This window comes from Gadus chalcogrammus, chromosome 11 (assembly GCF_026213295.1).
Source record: "Gadus chalcogrammus isolate NIFS_2021 chromosome 11, NIFS_Gcha_1.0, whole genome shotgun sequence".
NCBI lineage: Eukaryota > Metazoa > Chordata > Actinopteri > Gadiformes > Gadidae > Gadus > Gadus chalcogrammus.
The window spans coordinates 11,251,855-11,272,841 of record NC_079422.1 but is presented as its reverse complement, the minus strand read 5'-3'; the positions used below and the strand labels follow the sequence as shown (position 1 = coordinate 11,272,841).

General features: G+C 47.7%; 1 protein-coding gene across 2 annotated transcripts; it reads left to right on the top strand.

Moving 5' to 3' along the window:
- The first annotated feature begins 896 nt into the window (after positions 1-896).
- On the top strand, positions 897-20,786 carry smarcc1a (SWI/SNF related, matrix associated, actin dependent regulator of chromatin, subfamily c, member 1a). Of its 2 annotated transcripts, none has more exons than XM_056602057.1 (27): positions 897-1,126; positions 2,748-2,867; positions 3,313-3,398; positions 3,794-3,875; positions 4,055-4,147; positions 4,235-4,304; positions 4,390-4,459; positions 4,580-4,655; positions 4,920-5,045; positions 5,978-6,072; positions 8,478-8,611; positions 9,236-9,273; positions 9,737-9,855; positions 10,337-10,408; positions 10,739-10,852; positions 11,158-11,311; positions 11,479-11,589; positions 11,944-12,003; positions 12,146-12,404; positions 12,587-12,748; positions 13,952-14,007; positions 14,213-14,372; positions 14,469-14,698; positions 14,934-15,068; positions 15,947-16,166; positions 16,373-16,495; positions 17,871-20,786. In XM_056602057.1, exons 1-27 carry the CDS (start codon positions 941-943, stop codon positions 17,951-17,953), a joined length of 3,234 nt encoding a protein of 1,077 aa, XP_056458032.1. In that variant the 5' UTR covers positions 897-940; the 3' UTR covers positions 17,954-20,786. The 2 variants fall into 2 exon arrangements, with proteins under 2 accessions (XP_056458032.1, XP_056458031.1); XM_056602056.1 differs by having other exon boundaries at positions 5,954-6,072.
- The last annotated feature ends 201 nt before the right edge of the window (positions 20,787-20,987 follow it).

Sequence of the window (20,987 nt, the reverse complement as noted above, 5' to 3'; positions counted from 1 at the left end):
AGTAAGGAATTTATTTTTATTATCAATAAACTTAAGGACGTACAACATAGTAGTTACTACCTGACCACATCTAACATGCAAATAGAGACGCACCCTTGCTGCTCCCACATATGATGACTAGACCAGGGAGTCACTCTGTATCCCTACTGCATGAGATGAACAAGGAAGACACTTACTGCAATATAGGGACGGACCAGGGAGACACTGTAGGTCTACTGCACTATAGGGACGGACCAGGGAGACACTGTAGGTCTACTGCACTATAGGGACGGACCAGGGAGATACTGCAGTATAGGGACAGACCAGGGAGACACTGTAGGTCTACTGCACTATAGGGACGGACCAGGGAGACACTGTAGGTCTACTGCAGTATAGGGAGGACCAGGGAGACACTGTAGGTCTAGTGCACTATAGAAATGGAACAGAAACTGTAGAAACTGTACTCTGTAGGTCTACTGCACTATAGTGCGGCCTGCGGTGATTACCACCCTCAGTCTTATGTTTACCCGCTATTCATATTGGCATAATTGTGCAGAGTTGAGGTAATTTGAATGTTGTGGACGTCGATTTTCGATTGTATTTTCCTGGATTGTTCACCAGAGGGCAGTAGTATAGTAGTATATTTTAGTGTAATTTACAGAAGGACACCCACCCAATAATTGCATTGATACAGTGAATACATAATGCAATGATACAATGTACAAAAATGAGTGTATTACATGGATTATTCCACCTAAATTCAGTAATATAATCAAATGATCAATAAATTATAATTTCATCAATTAAATTTATCATGGACTACGTTTCCCACGAGATTCTCTATTTTTATACCGCGAGACTTCAAAATATGTCATCGTCTGCGGCTGCGCAATTTCATTCGAAAACTTGCACGGTGAGGGACGCCGTGGAGGAGAAAGAAAAACGTAGTGGACAAAACACAATGGCGACAGCGGCAACTGGAGCTGGCGGAACGGGTTCGAGTGGACCGGCGACCGGTCCAGTGGGCGGCGGCGCTGCCGTGGGTCGAAAGAAGGACGGGGGCCCGTCTTCGAAATTCTGGGAGAGTTCTGAAACGGTATCTCAGCTGGAGACAGTTCGGTTGTGGATCGCCAAGCACTACAAAAAGGTACGCTGGTCCTCCATTGAGTCTGAAGTAGGCCCGCGTCCAAGGCACAATGGAGCGCTTTTTTAGCTCCACTCGTTTGTTGAGCAATACTTCTCAATATCGTCTATTTCTGATAACTATTGGAAGCCTGTTTTACTGTTAATCCGCTATGACGATGTTTCTAACAAGTTTGTCCATCGTAATGAAAGGGCCCATATAATTCAACTTGTGTGTATGTGACTGGTTAGCTTTTGGCTAACAGTTTGCTAGCTATTCATGCATTGCCTGCATGGGCCCGAAAAACAATGCATTTCTGGGGTAATGTTTACAAACCTCGGCGTTCAAACTAAGGGTACACATTGATCAACCTGGCGATATTTGGGGAAATTCTGCGCGATATGCATATTCTGAACACATTAAACGTATGCATACGCAGCCCAGTCACGAGACGTATGTAGTTAGTTGGTTGGTTCGGTGAATTGGATAATTTGGGTTCAGTGTATGCTAAAGATGTCTTTAGCCAACCCTGGACAACCAAAAAGCGTCGGGTTTTGTTCGATGGTTGTGTGAAATGTACCGTACTGTCAACCACCTTGTAGCTGTATATCTCGGCGTGCTTAGCACGGTACACTAGACAAACAAAGAGCGTGAGGGTGTTTTCATACCCCCATGTGTTAAGTACTTGGACCGCCTTCATTTTCTGTTTACAATGTTAACGCTAGTTTCACTCTGCTGTGTGTGCTTGTCTATTTCCAATGCTAGATGTGGGTCACAATGGGCAGCAAATATTGTGCTTGTGTACAACTACTTGTCATCCGTCTTCATGGCTACAACTTGTGACTTATCTCATTGGATGGGAAAAGCTGGCCCGTAAACAACGCGGCTGCAAGCATAGTAGAAAAATATATTTAATGTCCACGAGCATTGCGCTGGTGTCTGATCAGTTCCTTCTCAAAATGATAAAAATGTAGCACCTGCCACTGATGATTAATATATAATTGATTACAAATGGGAGAAATGAAAATACCAAACTTTTCCTGCTTATAGCCTCAGAAATGAAAAAGTGTTATTTTTCTTTTTTAAGATCAAAATTAAATTGTAAATTAATTAGTTTCTTCATTCTGCGACAATTCGCGCAACGTAGAAGCCCTATAGGGTATTAGTAATAGACATATGTGTAATGGTATTTAGGTTTTTAGGTGGTAAATCAGTCCATCCCTGCGAGTTGTCGGATTCATTAAGTTGTTTCGGGGGTCTAGCGTGAGACTTGGTAAAGGTCCGTACCTGTCAGATTTACTGAATAAGTCAGGACATTGTTTCAATAACAATTGTTCTGAGACGGGAGAGCAGGCTGGAGAAGAGAGCGATGGATGTTTAGCACAACAAGTGGAAATGGGACCTGTGCTACACTGCGTGTTGCCAAAAGGGTTAGCGTACTATTGGGTTGAGCTCCCTGCCCACAAAATATCTATGAAACAAATATTGTAAATTAAATAAGCAAGATGTGTCAAATAACTTGTGAGTTGCTTTTTGTACAGAGATATAGGGAGAGAGGACCCCTTCTGCAACCCACTTGTGGGTCCCGGCCCGCCATTTGAGAAGCATGTGACTCAATGAAGGTGTTCTGTATGTTCTCCCCCAGCATGTCCAGAACGACTCTCCCTCAAGCAAGTCGCTGGCCGGCCTGGTCGTCCAGTTGCTGCAGTTCCAGGAGGATGCCTTTGGTCGAAGGGTCAACAACCCCGCCCTCACCAAGTTACCGGTAAGTAAATGATTCCAAAACCCTTGACGGACACAGCTATCGGTGACCTTAATTATCAGCTCTTGGGGATAAAAAATAGCAAGACAAGCACTTATACTCATACTTGTGCATTGATCTTGAAAAGTTTTATCACTATACACCCAAAGCTACAACGAAATGTATGTGTACTCGTTGAAGATCAATAAATGCTTCTGCCTTATAGTCTGATACTATACCTTGAAGTCACTCGATCTGATCAATATATGCTTCGGCCAAAAAGTCTGATCACATTCCTTGTATTGCTTTGCCCTTGTTTTGTTTTATATGTCTCGGAATATTCCTTATTATCACGATGACCTGTTTACTTTCCATGTTATTCTATTGACATTTACATTGTCGCTTTTTGAGGAAACTATACTAGTATGCATAACTGTAACGTCCTCATCTTGCTCCTCTCTGCCCTCAGACCAAGAGTTTCCTGGATCTTAAGGCCGGTGGTGCTCTTTGTCACATCTTGGGCTCGGTTTACAAGTTCAAGAGTGAGCAGGGCTGGTAAGTGGTACCAGTTCACCTACCCTCTGAACGCATTGCCTGTCCACTGTATGGCATTCTTAACCCATGGCCAAATTTATTGTTAATTAAAGTGACTTTCACAAAACAAAGATAGATAAATTGAACTGCATGTTTACATACAACATTTTATCCAAAACGACTTGCAAATCAGGCTGAGAAGATTCAAAGCATACGTCAAAATTGGAGTAGCTAGCATTAAAGTTAAAAGGCTTACATGACCTAGTTAAAAAAGGAGGGCAGGGGAGTTAAAGAATCAGATTATGCTCCAACTGTAGAATAAAAAACGTGTCTACACCGCTAACAGGAAGATATCCAAGTTTAACTCTAATGATGTTATTTCGTCCTTTGCCTTTTTCCCAATAATTGAACTCCAGGCGTAGGTTTGATCTCCAGAACCCCTCCAGGATGGACCGTAACGTGGAGATGTTTCTTAACGTGGAGAAGTCCCTGGTTCAGGTAAATGGAAAGACACGCCTACCAAGGATTTATGGTGGCTTTGATACATTCTGTAAATGTTGCTCCCCCAGCCAGTGCTATAGCCTTTTACTTATACTTTTCAATATGGCACGAATCACGGCAAACGGCCCAACTTGAGACTGACAATGGTCTAACTCTTGACTGCTCTTGGCTTTCAGAATAACTGTCTGACTCGACCGACGGTCTTCCTGTCCACCGACATGGAACAGAAGCAAGCCAATAAGCTCAAAGACATCATCAAGAGGCACCAGGTAAGTCCGGCCCTACAAACTAATGCTAGCCAATCACACGGTCAAAAAGTAACTTCTTTGACGCTAACTGTGACCATGGTTCTTCAGGGCTCCATCACTGAGGATAAGTCGAAGGCAACCCACCACATTTACCCCTCTCCTACCCAGCAAGAAGATGGTAAGATGCATCCCAATGGGTGGGTGTTTGTCTGTGTGTTTGTGAGTGTGAACTGCTTCAGTAATGTTTTGTGTGCTTGTTGCAGAGGAGTGGCTTCGTCCAGTCATGCGCAAGGACAAGCAAGTGCTGGTGCACTGGGGCATGTCCCCCGACAGGTATGCATCGTGGTCACTATTACTATTGGCTATTGCCATCCAATACAACCAATTCCGAACAAGGAGTGGTAGGTCTGAGAACGACATATGATGTGTGGCCGTTGTGCTGTGCTCCTCTAGCTATGACACCTGGGTGGCCGTCGGCGAGGTGGACGGAGACGTGGAGGACCCCCCGAGCGCAGAGAGACCCTGGAAGGTGTGTGGAGCCCCCTCACCACTACTCGGCTGACCTTTTGACCTTTTACTGTTTAGAGAATAACTAATTATTGAGCCCTGAGCCACACAAATCTGTCACCTGCAAAGCTTTGAAACGGTTGTACATTTGTTTTTGTTGTTTAGTCTTGGCCACTGTTTATAGCCTTGTATTGGTTTACCAACTGCTGCCAATGGGGACCCCAGTTCTCAATCTTCCCCCACATCTTGGTCTCTCTCTCGATACGTCTGTGGTTGTCCGTCCCAGGTCCATGCCAAGTGGGTGCTGGATACAGATGCCTACAACGAGTGGATGAACGAGGAGGACTATGAGGTGGACGAGAACAAGAAGCCTGTCAGCTTCCGCCAGAGGATCTTCCCCCGGGAGGAAGAAGTAGGTTGCGCGTGTGCGTGTTCGGAGACCGGCACCCCTTGAAATTCTTGAAAGGATTTGCTGCTTGTGTTTGCTTTGTATGCTTTTCCTTTGTCAGTGTCTCCCTGTGTTCTTTCGTCAGTCTGTCTGTTGCCCATCCTTTCCACTCTCCCACTTACTCTCTCTCTCCCTCCTTGCGTCTTCCACGGCTCCTGCAGAACTCATCTGTTCCATCAGGGTTTTGAATAATTGTAATTGGGATCGATTAGAGATAGAAAGGAAACTTGATGAATTAACCTAATTAATAAATTGAAGGTTAATCAATTCATTAACTTAATTTGTGAATCTCGTGTCAGAAAGGCATATGCTCACAATTTTATATCAATATTAATATTACATTTTCTTCTATGATCTGGGCGTGAAGTATGTGATTTGCAGGAGCCTAGTATCTATTCCCTCCCCCCGCCCCCTCACCACCACCGCATCCTCCCTCCCCTTCTTCCCCTTCCCCCTCCTGTATGGGAATGGGCAACATGGTTTTTAAATAAGATGCATGTCTCTCCGACGACAATAGTGGAACTGGATCCAAAACCCTTTTTGCTTTTTTAGTCTAAAACATTGGCTTGTTTAACAATGCTTTGTCATTGTATGGCATGCAATTGTGTTTTGATGTAGTGCTCTAGTTTTTAGTTGGAAACTAAAATCAATAAACAACAATAATATCCGTGTAATAGATTACATGGATACATCCACATTGACCGTAGCATTGTGTAGCCGTAGAGAACAGCATGTACCCACAGCCATGTTGCCCCCTCCCTCCCCTCCTCTCCCTGTGTGTTCGACTGTTTCCATCCTCTCATTCTGCCGCTCTTTCTCTCATCCTCCATCCCTCGCGCCCTGCGCCTCCCCCCTGGGGTTTGTCTGATCAGTCTTCCCGTACGCCCGACCGCAAGGAGCGCAAGGCCAACTCTGCCGGCAAGAAGAGACGCCGCTCTCCCTCCCCGCCAACCACCCCTGCAGAGTCCCGCAAGAAGGGAGGAAAGAAGGGGTAAGACCTCCCAATCACTGGCTCCGCGACACATGACCGGGCCCTATAAGTAGTGACCAGCCTCACCAAGCAGAGACTTCCTAGAGAGCTAATGCAGGACTGCACCATTACCAAAGTACAGACTCCTAGAGAGATCAATTATGACTGAACCATCACTGAAGTACAGACTCCTACAGAGCTAATGCATGACTGGACCATCACTAAAGTACAGACTCCTAGAGAACTTGCGCATGACTGAACCATCACTCAAGCAGAGACTCCTAGAGAGATCATGCATGACTGAACTATCACTCAAGCAGAGACTCCTAGAGAGATCATGCATGACTGGACCATCACTCAAGTAAAGAATCCGATATGACAGAACCTATAAGTGAAACACATAAATATGAAAACATGTGTACAGAGAATATTGTATTGCCTTACTTTCCAACTCTTGACGGCATTTGTCATTTTCGAAAAGTTTATATTATAAAATTATATATTTTTAACAAATCCATACAGGCAACTTATGTGACTAGTAGGGCTGCCCTCTTATACTTGATTAAAAAAATAAGTTGATCAGAAGAGACTTGGTCCACTAAGTTTTATCTAATGCAACCAGCATCGCAACCGATAGCATCTGTGAGGGAACATGCCCTACTTCAACTCGGATCTGAATCATGTCAGCTAAACAGCTATTGGCAGCTTGAAAATAAAGTTGTGCAGTTTTAAGTGTATGAATATAATTGACTAAATGCTCAATGTGTCCTTCCTGGTTGTTCAGACACATTCATAACCGCTTTGTCAATGTCATTAATAGGCGGCCCTTTTAGTTATTACATTTCTGTATTATCTGTAAGGATAGCACAATGTTAAGTGTTTCTTTTATAACATCCCTCTCGTCTCGCTTGAACTACGGATACAGTGCCCCAACCAGGGGTCTACACAAACTTTTTTTTCAGGAGCACTCGTGCCCCTAAGTTAAAAAATTTAGGAGCACAGGGAAAAAAATGGGGGCACAATAGGTTTTTGTTTAGAACATTTATTAGTGTGCAGAAATTGCGCACGCCAACAGCAACAACTTACTAAAGCAAAATTAAGACAAATAAATAGACAAGATTACATTTAGGCTACACAAACACAAAACCGCACCAATTTCGGCTTCCACCGTACCAGGGTTATTGGGCTGGGTGCAATTTATATAGAAATCGGGACAGCGAGAATGCCTAGTGGACTCGATGTGTTTCACCACAGCTTCGCGTTTCAGATTAGGGTTCCCCGTTATAAACAGAGGAGCTTGCCATTGCCGATCATGGGCTCCCTTACAAAATGTACAGAACATTTTCATGTTCTTAGCATCATAAACTAGCCACCCGAAATCCTTCAACCAGTCGGGGGTTGAATTTGTAGACTTTATCGACTACAGTAACAGCATTAACTTTCTCCACGCAGTCTATTCATAATATTGTAATGACCACCGAAGAGGCAGTGAATGAAGTATTGATTAGACAGCGATTTAGATACCCAATAAACCGTGGAACACACAAGACTGGTAACCATAGCAACGTAGGTAAACAAACCCCGCTAAACCCTCCCGTAGCGCCTCCCGCGCTACGGCCATCCGGAGTCGCACAGAGCTTTTGGCCGTGAAATGATATATACAATACAATTATATTATATACTATTCTATATAGAGCTCGGGGAGTCGCAAACGGCAACAATCACTTTCTCCTCCATTCTGCGGTTCACCCCGGACTGCACTGCAGGGTGGAACGGTTGGCCGGTTGAAAACTGATTGGCTGTTACGTTACGCACGTCACTCAGTGGCCACGCTGTTGAATGCTGATTGGCCGTCATCACGCCAATGTCGCGGCAAAGTTTAAATATTTCAATTCGAGCAAAAGTGGCGTGCTGCAAATCCTTTATTGTGTCCATGGCAAATCCACCTGAAATCCACGTGAACGCGCTCGCCCGTGCCGGGCAAAAGTGTCGCGCTGCAAATGGAATCGCTGCTTTGTATGGAATCGTTTCACCCCTTCGCGCTTGGTGTGAACGCACGGTATAGTGCGCTGTGGAGAAGTCACTCGCACGCATGCTCCTGTTTTGTTTTTCTCGTTCGCACGCCGAAATATTCACTCGCAAATGCGAGTGAAATGGGCGCACTGTAGAGCCCTGGCCCCAATGATTTCCAGTGGTACTCCGGACTCAGTTCTCTGTTTCGTCCGAATCTGTAAGCTTTCAGAAGAGGTGCACGAATACAGACGATGGAAGCAGAGTACGGAAAGAAGGCTCCGTCCTTGTCTGTATCGAGTGTTGAGCATAAGTGAGCTTTAAGGGTCGTCTCACGTCAGTTGGGGGGCGGTGTCAAGCGGACAGACTCACGGGTACATGAGCCCTCCCTGGCTGACCCCAGTTGTTTGCTCCAGGAACCCCGGGGCTCACTGGAAGCGGCGCAGCCACCGCGGGGGGGAGGAGGATGACACAGAGGAGGACCTGAGCAAAGACCTGGACGACTCCTCCACCAACCCCACCCTGGACGAGACCAGTGGCACCAAGAACGGTACGCCCCCCTGGACACACTCGCTCCCTCATCGGCATGAACACCACCTGAGGAGCTGGATATGACGATGGCGGCCGTCCATCATATAAATATCTAGATAGATAGCAGGGTAGATAGATATCTATATAGAGCAACGGCATGTGCTAACACACAAACATGTGACTGAACTAGGTGGCACACAATTGATGAGCTGATGCTTTTGTCCAAAGCGACCTACAATAACTGCATTCATCCATGAAGATGCAACCTAAAATGTGTAAGAATCACGCTATTCTTAGGCCCACACACGCACACACTGAGTGCAGTTGTATTTAGGTCTTGCGCAGTCGTCTAAAATTTAAGTTTTATGTACACCAACACAACCACACCTCTCGGGACTTACACACCCCATGTTCTATTCTCGTATGCTTTCTGTGCCAGATGATGCCTCTGCGGCTATGGCCAGGAAAGAGTTTTTTTCCCTCGCCTCTCCTCTCTCCCCACCCACTACTCTCTCCCCACCTCTTGTCTCGTTCTTTCATCAACAGCCAGTGTAATGGAAAGCAGTGCCAGCGGCACTGGTCAAATTGGGAGTACAAAACTTGTTTGCATATTTCCCATTCATGTCATTTTGTTCTCCCACAGATGACATGGAGGACGACTCAGTTCTGTCTGGTGGAAAGGTAAGGTCAAAGGTCGGGCCTTCGGTCCAGCCCGCCAGCATCCTCAGGATGAACACCAGTGCTCACCATGTTAAACACCTGCAGTCCCATCCCAGCCTAGCGAATCACTCTGGATTGCTGGAAATTAAAATTAAGAAATCGAAATTAAAGTGTAACGTGAGGTTTTCATTAACCTCTGTAATTCACTTGCATCCTTCCGTCCAACCAATGATAATGACCCACAGAGAAAGACAACCTAGAAAGAGGTGTTTGTAGTAATCTGATGTTCTATTGGTGGAATTCTCCATGTATATGTAGCAACCTTGTCTTGACATAAACGGGTTGATACACTAACGTGCTGCTGTCCAGAGGGACCTCTTAGAGCTATGGGAAACTAATCAGCCCAGTAGGTGTAGAATAAGCTGTGTCCAGGCGAGTGCTCCCATTGACCAGAGCTGTTCTCTCTGTCCCCCCCCCCCTGCAGGAGGACGAGGAGCAGAGCAAGGCGGAGGTCAACCGACTGATGGACTCCGAGGACAACGTCACAGAGCAGACTCACCACATCATCATCCCCAGTTACGCTGCCTGGTTTGACTACAACTGGTGAGGAAGGGCACTGGGCTCTCTACTCCATGAGACCTGATTATCATCATCTTCTGGGTCGGGGCATTGTAGCTGAAGAATAAGTGGAAATCCAATAAATGCCCACTTTACAGCCAGTCTGCTGACACATGAAGTTATTGGCAGATCGTTATTTATTAATGATCTGCCTGTAAGTGCGGCCTCATGCACAGTAGTTTTAGGATCCCAGTGCTTTAATTATCTACTGTTTAGTTATTTTGCAACTGACACTGAGTTCAGATACAGGTCATTATGGAGAAAGTAGGGTAAAGGCATCTTACTCAGGGATTGATTAGTTCCCAAAAAGGTTGGGCTCAAACCCCAGAACCTCAGGACTGGCATGCTAATTATCCTGTCCCCAGAGATATTCTATTTTAAATAGAGCTTCAATAATGGGGGTAGGGTATAAATTGCTGTTATCAAATCTTTCATAATTGCTTGTATTCATTTCCCTCTCTCTTAGTATCCATGAAATTGAGAGACGTGCCCTGCCAGAGTTTTTCAACGGGAAGAACAAGTCGAAATCCCCAGAGATGTGAGTGTCTGGGCCCAGGCAATCCACACCTTCTCCTTCAGAAGAACACACGCACATTCAACACCACATTGTTCTGTCTAATGAGGATACCGTTTGCATTTAAATCCTGTTCAATTCTTTAGTTTTATTAAATGACGTTACTCCTCCAAAATAATGGGGTATCAACTAATCTATAAAACGGCTGAATTGATCGGTTTTAGTCCAGTGCTTTGCGCTCCTCTTTTTATCCGCGCTGTTTATTTTAACTGGGACTGGTAAAAACGAGCTACAAGAGAAAGGAATGACCGTTTCGGTGCTGGCCGCTAATGTGTGTTCCCCGTCTCTCGTCAGATACCTGGCCTACCGCAACTTCATGATCGACACGTACCGCCTCAACCCCCAGGAGTACCTCACATCGACCTCCTGCCGCCGCAACCTGACGGGGGACGTCTGCGCCGTCATGAGGTGGGTGTGTCTGGACGCTAGTGGGGCACAGTGGCTTGTCTGGCTATTGGGGGGCGTACTTTATACCCGGGGGAAAGGTGGTCGAAACAGCAGCAGATAATAAAAATAATTATTAATGTAACAATGTAATTAATACATTGAGTAAAATACCAATGATGTTATTTTGATTTACAGCTTTATGCAGAATAATGTATGATATTAGAGTACATGCAAAGCTGATGTACTTGTAACGTTGGGGCCAGAATACTTTCTCTGCTGTTCGTTGTATTCATCTCTTTCTGTCCTGTGTCTCCCCCCCACCCTAGGGTGCATGCGTTCCTGGAGCAGTGGGGTCTGGTGAACTACCAGGTGGACTCTGAGAGCCGCCCGCTCCCCATGGGACCGCCCCCAACCCCCCACTTCAACGTCCTGGCCGACACCCCCTCGGGACTTATCCCCCTCCACCACAGACCCCCGCAGGTCCGGACACACACACACGGCACACATGCATACTAAACAAACTGGAAACAATCGGATTACCACCATAGATAAGATGACTCTTAATGTGTACTTGTAATAAAAAGTATGCTTAACTAGCGAGGTTCCCTCTTGTATACGGTAACTCAAGTTGTCTCTTGCTTCTCCAGATTCCTCCAGCTCAGCCCATCATGAACTTCTCGGAGAAGAACAAAGACAAACCCACCGATATGCAGAACTTTGGCCTGCGCCCCGACCTGTACGCCAAGAAAAACCTCAAGGTCAGCAGCACACACACACACACACTCCCTTTTATCTCTTGGTCTACCAAATATGATTTGCTATATGCCATGTATTTCATATATTGTATGATATCTAAAACATATCTTATCCAAGCGTGTAGTTCCTTGTAGTTCTCGCACAGCTTTACTTCTGAAATGATCTCTAACCTTGATAGTGATCATGAATCCATTGGTTGTTCCAGTTCACACACGAGGGTTTGTACCACACAGCGATGATCACCTGTGAATGGTTTACTGAGATGTGAAGCCTTGTCATCCTTCTGAAGGAGAGCAGTAGCAGCTCTAATGGCTGCAGCGGTCTGTGGTGCTTGTGTTCACTCTGTCTGTGTGCAGGGCAAGGGACCCACCTCCGGCCGGGAGTGGAGCGAACAGGAGACCCTGCTCCTCCTGGAGGTACGTAGACACTCTCAGCACACACAAACCCCGACCAGTAGTGTGTGTGGGGGGGAAGAGTAACTATGCAGCTAGATGGGGTCTGTCTTTTTGTTTTACCCGCAATAACAATGACCTCCCCCCCCCCCCCCCCCCCCCGAAGGCGCTGGAGATGTACAAGGACGACTGGAACAAGGTGTCGGAGCACGTGGGCTCCAGGACCCAGGACGAGTGCATCCTGCACTTCCTGCGGCTGCCCATCGAGGACCCCTACCTGGAGAGCACGGAGGCCACCCTGGGCCCCCTGGCCTATCAGCCGGTGCCCTTCAGCCAGTCGGGGAACCCCGTCATGAGCACCGTGGCCTTCCTGGCCTCCGTGGTGGACCCCCGCGTGGCCTCGGCCGCCGCAAAAGCAGCGCTCGGTGAGTCCTACGGGGGGTGGCTGTCGGTGCCCGTGGTCACATAACATGACTTTAAACTAGCGATGATCAGTCCATTGATCTCTGAAGGGGCCTCTCCTTACTTTATTATGGGATTCTCACTCTTCCCATGATAACCCCTCCTCGTGTGTCCCCCCCCCCCCCCCCCCCCCCCCCGTCTCCAGAGGAGTTCTCGCGTGTGCGTGAGGAGGTGCCGGCCGAGCTGGTGGAGGCGCACGTGAAGAAGGTGCAGGAGGCGGCCAGGAGCACCGGCAAGGTGGACCCCGCCTTCGGCCTGGAGAGCAGCGGAATCGCCGGCACTGCCCCCGAGGAACCGGAGAAAACCGGTGCGTACGCGCACTCCCAGCAACAGGCGCACACACACCGGACACGCACGTTGGTGACGTGGTTCTGATTCACGTACCCCACACTGGCTGCCCACTGCGAGGCTGTTTCAGTTGGGACTTCAGCCAACATGTGACGGCCATTTTGGCACCGAGCTCGATGTATCGGGTGGAGAAAACGATTAGCTGTACAACTTCAACAACTGAAGATAAATATCTAAGAGTGTAGAACTGGATGATTTATAATACGTGATCAACGATTCTCTAATGATTTGTAAATCAAACCATTGTACCAACGATTTTAGCCGTTTCTTCATGAGGCAGTTCAGTTAGAGGGTTCTTGGCTGTTTTTAACATGCAGTATTTAATTCCCGTCCACTGGGGGGCAGCAGACGCTTCTAATATGTCATAGCCAGCAGGCAGGGCGTTACATTTTTTTTATGCCGTTTTTTCTGAAAGGGTGAATAAAGGCATGCATGCGTGCATTACGTACATGCGCGGGTCGCTGCTATAGTTCCCACTGGATTCACACAATGATGGCAGATGGGGCGATGGCGAGAGAGGGGGGGTGGAGGGAGAGTTGACATAAACTGGGTCACCACACTGCCACAGTCTCTCAGATCTTTCATTATCTCCCCCTCCCTTGCTCCACCTCTCTCTGTCTCCGTTGCTCTCTCTTCCCCTCCCAGCGCTCCCGACCACTTCTGAACACGAGTTAATGCGTTTGAGAAGCACGGGGCCGATCGATGGCTTTTAATGCGACAGAAGTGCTCCCCGGGCACTCGTCACATAATCAATATTCAAACCAATTCACGCGCACCCGTGACATCTTTCATGTGCACCATCACAGACACAAATGCACATTCACATGGTTGCACAAAGGCAGACACGGATAAAGCAAACATTACTCCTGCGGGTCTAATCACCTAAAAACAATACCAGATGGTTGGTTTATACCGGTATGTTAACACATTTTTGCTGTTTTATGAGTCCCTCTGCTCACACTAATTGCATTACTTATAACGCTGTCAACACTCCATTGAGGGTAGACGCATTACAATATTGTTGTATCGTATCGTGAGTACATATGTTCTTCTTATAATGATGATTCATTGCATATGTAGCGCTTTTCAAATGACCCAAAGGGCTTTGCATAGTGTGTGTGTGTGTTGCTAAAGCTCACCGCTTGTTGCCCTGTGGTTTCAGAGAGCCAGGAAGCAGAGAAGATGGATACCGACTCCGACTCGCAGCAGGGGGATAAGGTAAGACCGGGGGAAGATCAAAGGCTATTGTGGGAATAATGAGTCGACTTATTTGGAGATGATGAGCTCAAGGCTGGAAAACGTGTTCCTGCCGCATCCTCCTGTCAGCCACCGGCCAAACAGCCGTCCTACGACCTGGATCAGTGCAGCCCCCGAGCCTACTGAACACCGTGGCGGTACTCTGGTTTGTCTCTGTGGCGCGCAGGCGGAGTCCAAGGACGAGGCGGAGAAGCCCAGCGAGTCCGCCGAGAAGAGGGACGACAAGGCGGAGGGCGGGGAGAAGGTGAAGAAGGAGGCGGGCGAGGCCACGGAGCGCCCGGAGCCAGAGGCCGAGGGGGCGGAGGTCAAGGCCGCCGGCGCCGCAGGTAACGGGGCCGCGCTGAGACACAACGCTTTTGACTCCCATCACTGTTGCCGTGGCCACCGACTCACCTCGTTTGCCTCCACGCTCCCCCCAACAGACAAAGACAGCGAGGAGGCCATGGAGACGTCGTCCGAGAAGGGGAAGGGGAAGGAGAAGGAGGAGAAGAGTCGAGAGGAGGAGGACGACGATGAGGAGGAGGAGGAGAAGGGCGAGGGAGATGAGGAGGAGGAGGAGGATGAGAAGAAGAAGCTGGAGCTGGATGTCGGAGAGGGGAACATCGCCACCGCCGCGGCTGCCGCGCTGGCCTCAGCCGCCACCAAAGCCAAGGTGAGGCCCGCCTACCCTAACCCCAACCCCTGGTCTTGTAACCCCACCCTCTGGTCGCATAACCCCACTAGTCCCGCAGCCCCTAGCCTCAACCTCTTTGCCCCACCCCTTCGTCCCGTACCCCCGAGACCACCAACCCTAGCCCCTCCCCCTAAATCCTGGGCATCATTAAGACCTGTACTTGGAGCAGTGTGTGTACAGAGCCGTAACATCCCCCCCCCTCCCGTCCCTCCAGCACCTGGCCGCGGTTGAGGAGAGGAAGATCAAGTCCCTGGTGGCCCTGCTGGTGGAGACTCAGATGAAGAAGCTGGAGATCAAGCTGAGGCACTTTGAGGAGCTGGAGACCATTATGGACCGTGAGAAGGAGGCCGTAAGTACATTTAACATTTTTGAGTTTCTGTTGAGACTTGGGCCTTTTAATTCCACCACATAGCGGCCTGAACGGCACAGGATCACAAATATAATCACTGGGACAGCGCCACATTTGGGGAAACCCTTGTCAATGCAATAGCTGTTTCTTATTGGCTCACGTTTGACACACAGACACAGAAGCAGCAGCAGTTGACATGCAGCAGACTTACTAGGTAGCAACTAGCCACGCTCCACAGGTTTGAATCTGTATTCAGTAGGGAACACACTGTGTCTCCAAGCCTAGCAGACCACCCACAACCCTCCTGGTCGCACGGACATAAAGCTTCTTGAACACCCCGAGAGTGCCAATAAACCCATTTGTAAAGTGAAACACTTGGTGTATGTGCGTGTGGTACTGGGGGGTTGATTCGGCGTGCGAGTTTGTTCCCTGGTGCTGCCAGGCAAAATGTTGAACTTTGTCGAGTGTAGAAGTTACTGGGAGCCCGGCCCAAATCATCTGCTCCGTAAATAGAGCATGAACAGAAGAGCTGTTTTGCTGATGGCCAGTGGCACAGGGCGTCACACGCATCACAAACACCCACACAGTTTATCCTCCTTACCAACGGGCTGTCTTCTCTGCACCGGCCAGCAAACGCGCAAGACCAAAGGAGACACGAGGATCTCTACCCTGAGCCTGCGGATCTGACCCGAGACCGCCTCTCCGGTCTAGTCCTCACTTTCCTTCTGTCTCTCTTGCATTCTTTCTTTCTCGGCCTCAGACCCTTTAACACTCTCTCCTACCATCTCCATTGCATTACAATTCAAAACAGCCCTTTCATTATGGGCCAGGATAACCAGCCCTAACAGCCGGCCGTCCCTCTCCCTCCGTCCCTGTAGTTGGAGCTGCAGAGGCAGCAGCTGCTGACGGAGCGGCAGTCCTTCCACATGGAGCAGCTCAAGTACGCTGAGATGAAGGCCCGCCAGCAGATGGAGCAGCAGGCTGCAGCCGCCGCCGCTCAGGGACAGGGCCCCGGGCACCACGGGGGACCCCCGCCCGCCATGCACTCCGGATACCCCCCCATGGGGCATCACGCCATCGGCCCCCACCACCCTGCAGGTGAGAGACAGTGTGAGAGAGCGAGAGAGAGAGGTAAACTCGCAGGTGAGAGGGGGAGAGATTAAACACACAGGTGAGAGACGTATCAAGACAGATCATAGAGAGGGAGGTTGATTGTGGTCGACGAGAGGGAAGTAAGGAGGCAATACATCAAGGGAGATGGAGCACGTCGTTCACTGCTTGCATCACTTCTTTGTGTCCCGCAGGACCAATGGGACCAGGGCCCGTCCAAGGGCGTATGATGTCCGGGCCCCCACCTGGCGGCCCCCCACCAGGCAGCATGCCACCCATGATGGGCCCCCGGCACCCAGGTGCACCCAATGGCATGTGTGAGTACCAAGCCTTGTTTGTGTCTTTCTAAATGTACTGAAAAGCTTTTCTGTTTTCTCTATTTGTAAAAAATTAGGGATGCACCGAATTTTTGGCCACCGAATTTTTTTGTCCGAAAATGACCCAAAAGCGCATATTCGGTTTTCGGCCAAAATACTTTTATCACCGAAACAACACGGCCGAAACAGAAATTTGTGATGACGCAAACAAAAAGCGCGGCCAGCACACGCTTGTCAAGATAAGCGCCAATATGTCTGCGGTGTGGATGTTTTTCAATGTTTCTGAGAAAGACCCACGTATAGCGATTTGCAAAAATTGAAGTTAGTAATGAAATGAAGTTAGTACACAGTCATAGCCATAAATGTAATGGTCCTAGGGTTGCCGCGGTGTGGACATTTTCACATCGAGTAATATTACACTCCTGTCAACACCGGTATAAACTAGGTCAACCGCCATCTTCTCCGTCAACTCTCCTCTCACACTCGGTGACTCGGCGTCTGGCAGTGCGTCAATTCTCGGTGACAGCGTCTTATAGCGTCTTATAACTATAAAATTATAGTATAATATAATTTTATACATAATATCACGGCCAAAAGCTCTGCGCCTCCGTATGGCCGTAGCGCGGGGAGCCCTCGTAGGGATTGGGCTTGGTTTGTTTACCGGCGTTGCTATGGTTACCGGTCTTGTGTGTTCCAATGCTTTATTAGGTAGCCTATCTATTAGGTTTGCATATATATATTTTTTTTATGAAAGAACACATCAAAAATAAAAGAGTGCGAAGACAAACTGCCAAACTCTTTTTTTTTTTTATCAAATAGGCCTAAAGATTACGACGAATATTTTTTTATTACTGGAAAGAAAAATATACAAAATAACTGTTGGCCTCAAAACCAGTAATACCGTATACCGCGGCAACCCTAAATGGTACTAATAATTGGCATAATAATTTCTATCTGTGTTTCGGTTTTCGGCCTTGGTTTCCTCATTTTCGGTTTCGGCCAAGAATTTTCATTTCGGTGCATCCCTAGTGAAAATATATATATTTGATTCATTAAATGTAAACCCTTTGTAGACTGCTGTGATGCTGATCTAAACACATTGGCCTTTCAGAATCTTTTGTAATAATGTAATAAGTGTGCGTTTTTTTTCATCTAATGTTGATAGTACTTGAAAAGGCTTTACACAGCATGCTTCCAAGGCGCATTAACCATAAACCGTGAAACATGTTTATAATTATTTCCGATCTTTAATTTGCATGCCAAAGCGTAGACCCTCAGGGTCTCTGTGAACAAGATGCTTGTTTATTGACGTTTCTAAAGATTGCATGAGACGTTGTTCTCAGTTCTAAAAGGAACCTCCTCTCTTCTTCTGCAGATCCAGGACCGTCGGGTGATGGGATAGTGGCAGTCCCCACAGGTCCTCCAGCGCCCCCTGCTGCACGAGTGGCAGATAACTAGGACACTCAAACACATGCATACACTCACACTCACTCTCACTAACTATCTGACGCGAATAATGGCCTTCCTTCCTGACTAAAAATATTTCTTTCCCACTCCTCAAAAATGACGATAGCTTCTTATTTTAGACACACATTTACTCTCATACATACACACACACACACACACACACACACACACACACACACACACACACACACACACACACACACACACACACACAGGGCTCAAAGACAAGGCTGACCGAAGCTTCCATGGCTCCATCTGTCCTACATACCCACATCCGTGCATGCACATACCCCCCCCCCCCCGGCTTCTCTCAGGGCACAGCGGCGAGGGTCGTTTAGTAAACACTGTTTTGTACTCTGCTATGGCCTCATGGACGCTCATCCGCAGAGTCATCCCTATTTAATGAACTAGGGAGGATGACACGATGAACCCCCCCCCCCCCATCGCTTATTTACCTCCTAATGATGCTGTAGACTCCCACCCCCCATCCCTTCTCTCTCAGCCTCCCTTTGTAAAGACCCCGATGCTCGAACACACATACACACACACCATCACACACACATATACTGTCTCGCTCTCTTGCTTGTCCTCTGTGATCCTTTACCTTACCACCAGGGGGAAGAGGGTGAGACTGTTGTTACCCAAGAGTTCAGATACGTCAGTAGTGTGGCAATCATGTGGAATAGGGGATCAATCCAATGAACACGCATACACACGAAAACACTGGCTGAGTATCTACCTCTACGCTTCTGCAAAAAACAATACACTGTAGGTGTGTGTGTGTTGTTGGTGGGGGGGATCCATTCTATTGATCGAAGGGTGTGGTTATTACACAAGCCAACCACCCATCCGTAACACACTTAAACACACCCAATTCTGGATTCTGTTCCCTGTAGACTGGCTGGTCACATCGCAGTGCGTATCAGAAGCACATGTGGTGCCATCTCGGCTTCTGACTGAATCACTACTGTATCTGTCACGTGTACTCTCCTGGTGCACCGGGCACTACTGGATCTGTAACATGCGCTATCCTCTCGCCAGTGCACTGCTGTGTCTGTACACGTGCACGGTGGTCATCCACATGCTGATGATAATGAGCCTACTACTCATACAAGCTTACTTCGCTCTGCACCCCCCCCCTCCCCCCCAACACCGCCTACCTCTCTCACACACACACTCCCCACACACACAGGGCTTGATTACAACAGTCTTATTCCACTCACGAGCTTGACGGGGAAAATGGGTCAACCCAAGCTAACATGTTCGTATATACTCATAGTTTAAGTACGTGTGTTACTACATGTGCTTAATATGTACATATGTCCATCAAAGTTCTGCCAATATATGTACTTGTCAAATGGCTAATTATATCAACTATTACATTTTACATGTTTCATAGCTGGACTGAGATGTTGTAATCAGAGTACGGGATTGAAAAGCAAATGCCAAATGCAAACTTTTTGATTATTTGCAGTACTTAAGGTAGTGGTACGTGGTGGGCTTATGCCTTTAGCTCCACCTCCAACCCCCCCCCCCCCCTGTCCCCCCGTCCCCCCTGCTGTTTTCTCGCTAGTACTGTTAGCAACTCTCTGCTACCTCCTCTTCGCTCCTGGCCTAGCTACCTCTCGTTAGAGCTCTTCCTCTCGCTAAGCGCTACCTCTCTGACGTGGCCGCGCGACGGCCTAGCTTTCCTGCCGCCTCCCACAATGCTGTGCGCTTCCAGACCCAACGGAACGCTAGCACGTTGGCCACCGGCCTCCGGCGCCGTTCTCCGTCAGGAAGGAGAAACGCTTTCACCCGCGCACACACATACACACGCATAAACATACGACACATGTGCACACATTTTTCGATGACACAATTTTAACGTACCCCCTAACTGAACTTTCCAGGCTGTTGAATATTTGTCCTGGAAGGAAAAGCCAGGAACCCCCTTCCATATGTAATACTTTTTTGGCTACTCTTTTTGTGTTTATGGTAATGTATTTTTGATGAATAAACTTTGTGTAGACTGAGCTCTCATTGTTCTTCAGAATATTTGTAGCAGTTGTTTTTATTTTTTTTATGTTTTTCTTTTTTTTTCTTTGCGTTTGTCTTTTTATGGGGTCTGGACCTACACACTGTCAAATAAACGTTTTTGTATGAGCGCCACGTCTGGAGTCGGTAATTTCAGTCCACTCTCGTGTCTGCTCTCGTATCCCTCCAACAAGCCAAATGTTCCTTCAGTCTGCAGTTCATGTACAAATACATTGGCCTTTACTTAAACGCCAATACCTGCTAATGCGCTTAAAAACTGATAACATTTTTGAATGTCACTTGCTCTAGAAAGGTTCTGCTAAACTTGGAAGTTGCTCCTGACACTTTCCACACTGTCAGAAAAGTGGTGCTAAATGTGAGTTATTGGAAGGTATTTTAATGACCTCAAACTATTTGGCATAGCCCAGTGCAATAAACCCATTAATCAATTGGCTTTCAGGCCAGAACATTATCATGGACTGTGCCATTCTGCAGTGAATGTGAATCTTGATTGTAGTCATATCTTTGCTCTTTCATTTGAAGCATTTGATCAAGAGTGCCCACATCGATTTAGTAAACATATCACATGTTCTAATCTCTACTCTTGGCCCTGTCCGAGAGCCAGGGCCAGCTTCCCAGTGTGCTAGTTCCACAGTGCTGGTTGCCTGATCACTCCACTCCTAGCATCTGTGTGTAACATGTTGGGGGACCCGGCGCCAGCCGTCCTCTTAATCCTAATCCCTGCCGGCCAGAGCTGTAATCTGGGAGAGGGGGCGCAGGAGATGAGACATGATGTTATTGAGACCATTTTGGGGGCTGGCACACCGATTAATTCTTGGGTGGGATGGGAAGGGATAAGGGCTTTCTGTTGAACATGTGTGTAAAGTTTCAGTCTTCAGTAGAAGTAGACTGGGTCATGTTTAAAGGGAAAACGTTTCAGGCTTTGTCTATTTGACTTTAACCATTTCTAAGTGGCCAGCTAGTAATGTGTCAACAGAATCGTCCTAAT

What these genes read in the sequence shown, in the direction of transcription:
- smarcc1a (XM_056602056.1), top strand. Translation starts at nt 941, where the DNA reads ATGGCGACAGCGGCAACTGGAGCTGGCGGAACGGGTTCGAGTGGACCG. An exon ending in CCGCCCTCACCAAGTTACCG is followed by an intron (nt 2,868 to 3,312) that starts GTAAGTAAATGA and finishes CTCTGCCCTCAG; the next exon opens with ACCAAGAGTTTCCTGGATCT. An exon ending in TGGGGCATGTCCCCCGACAG is followed by an intron (nt 4,460 to 4,579) that starts GTATGCATCGTG and finishes GTGCTCCTCTAG; the next exon opens with CTATGACACCTGGGTGGCCG.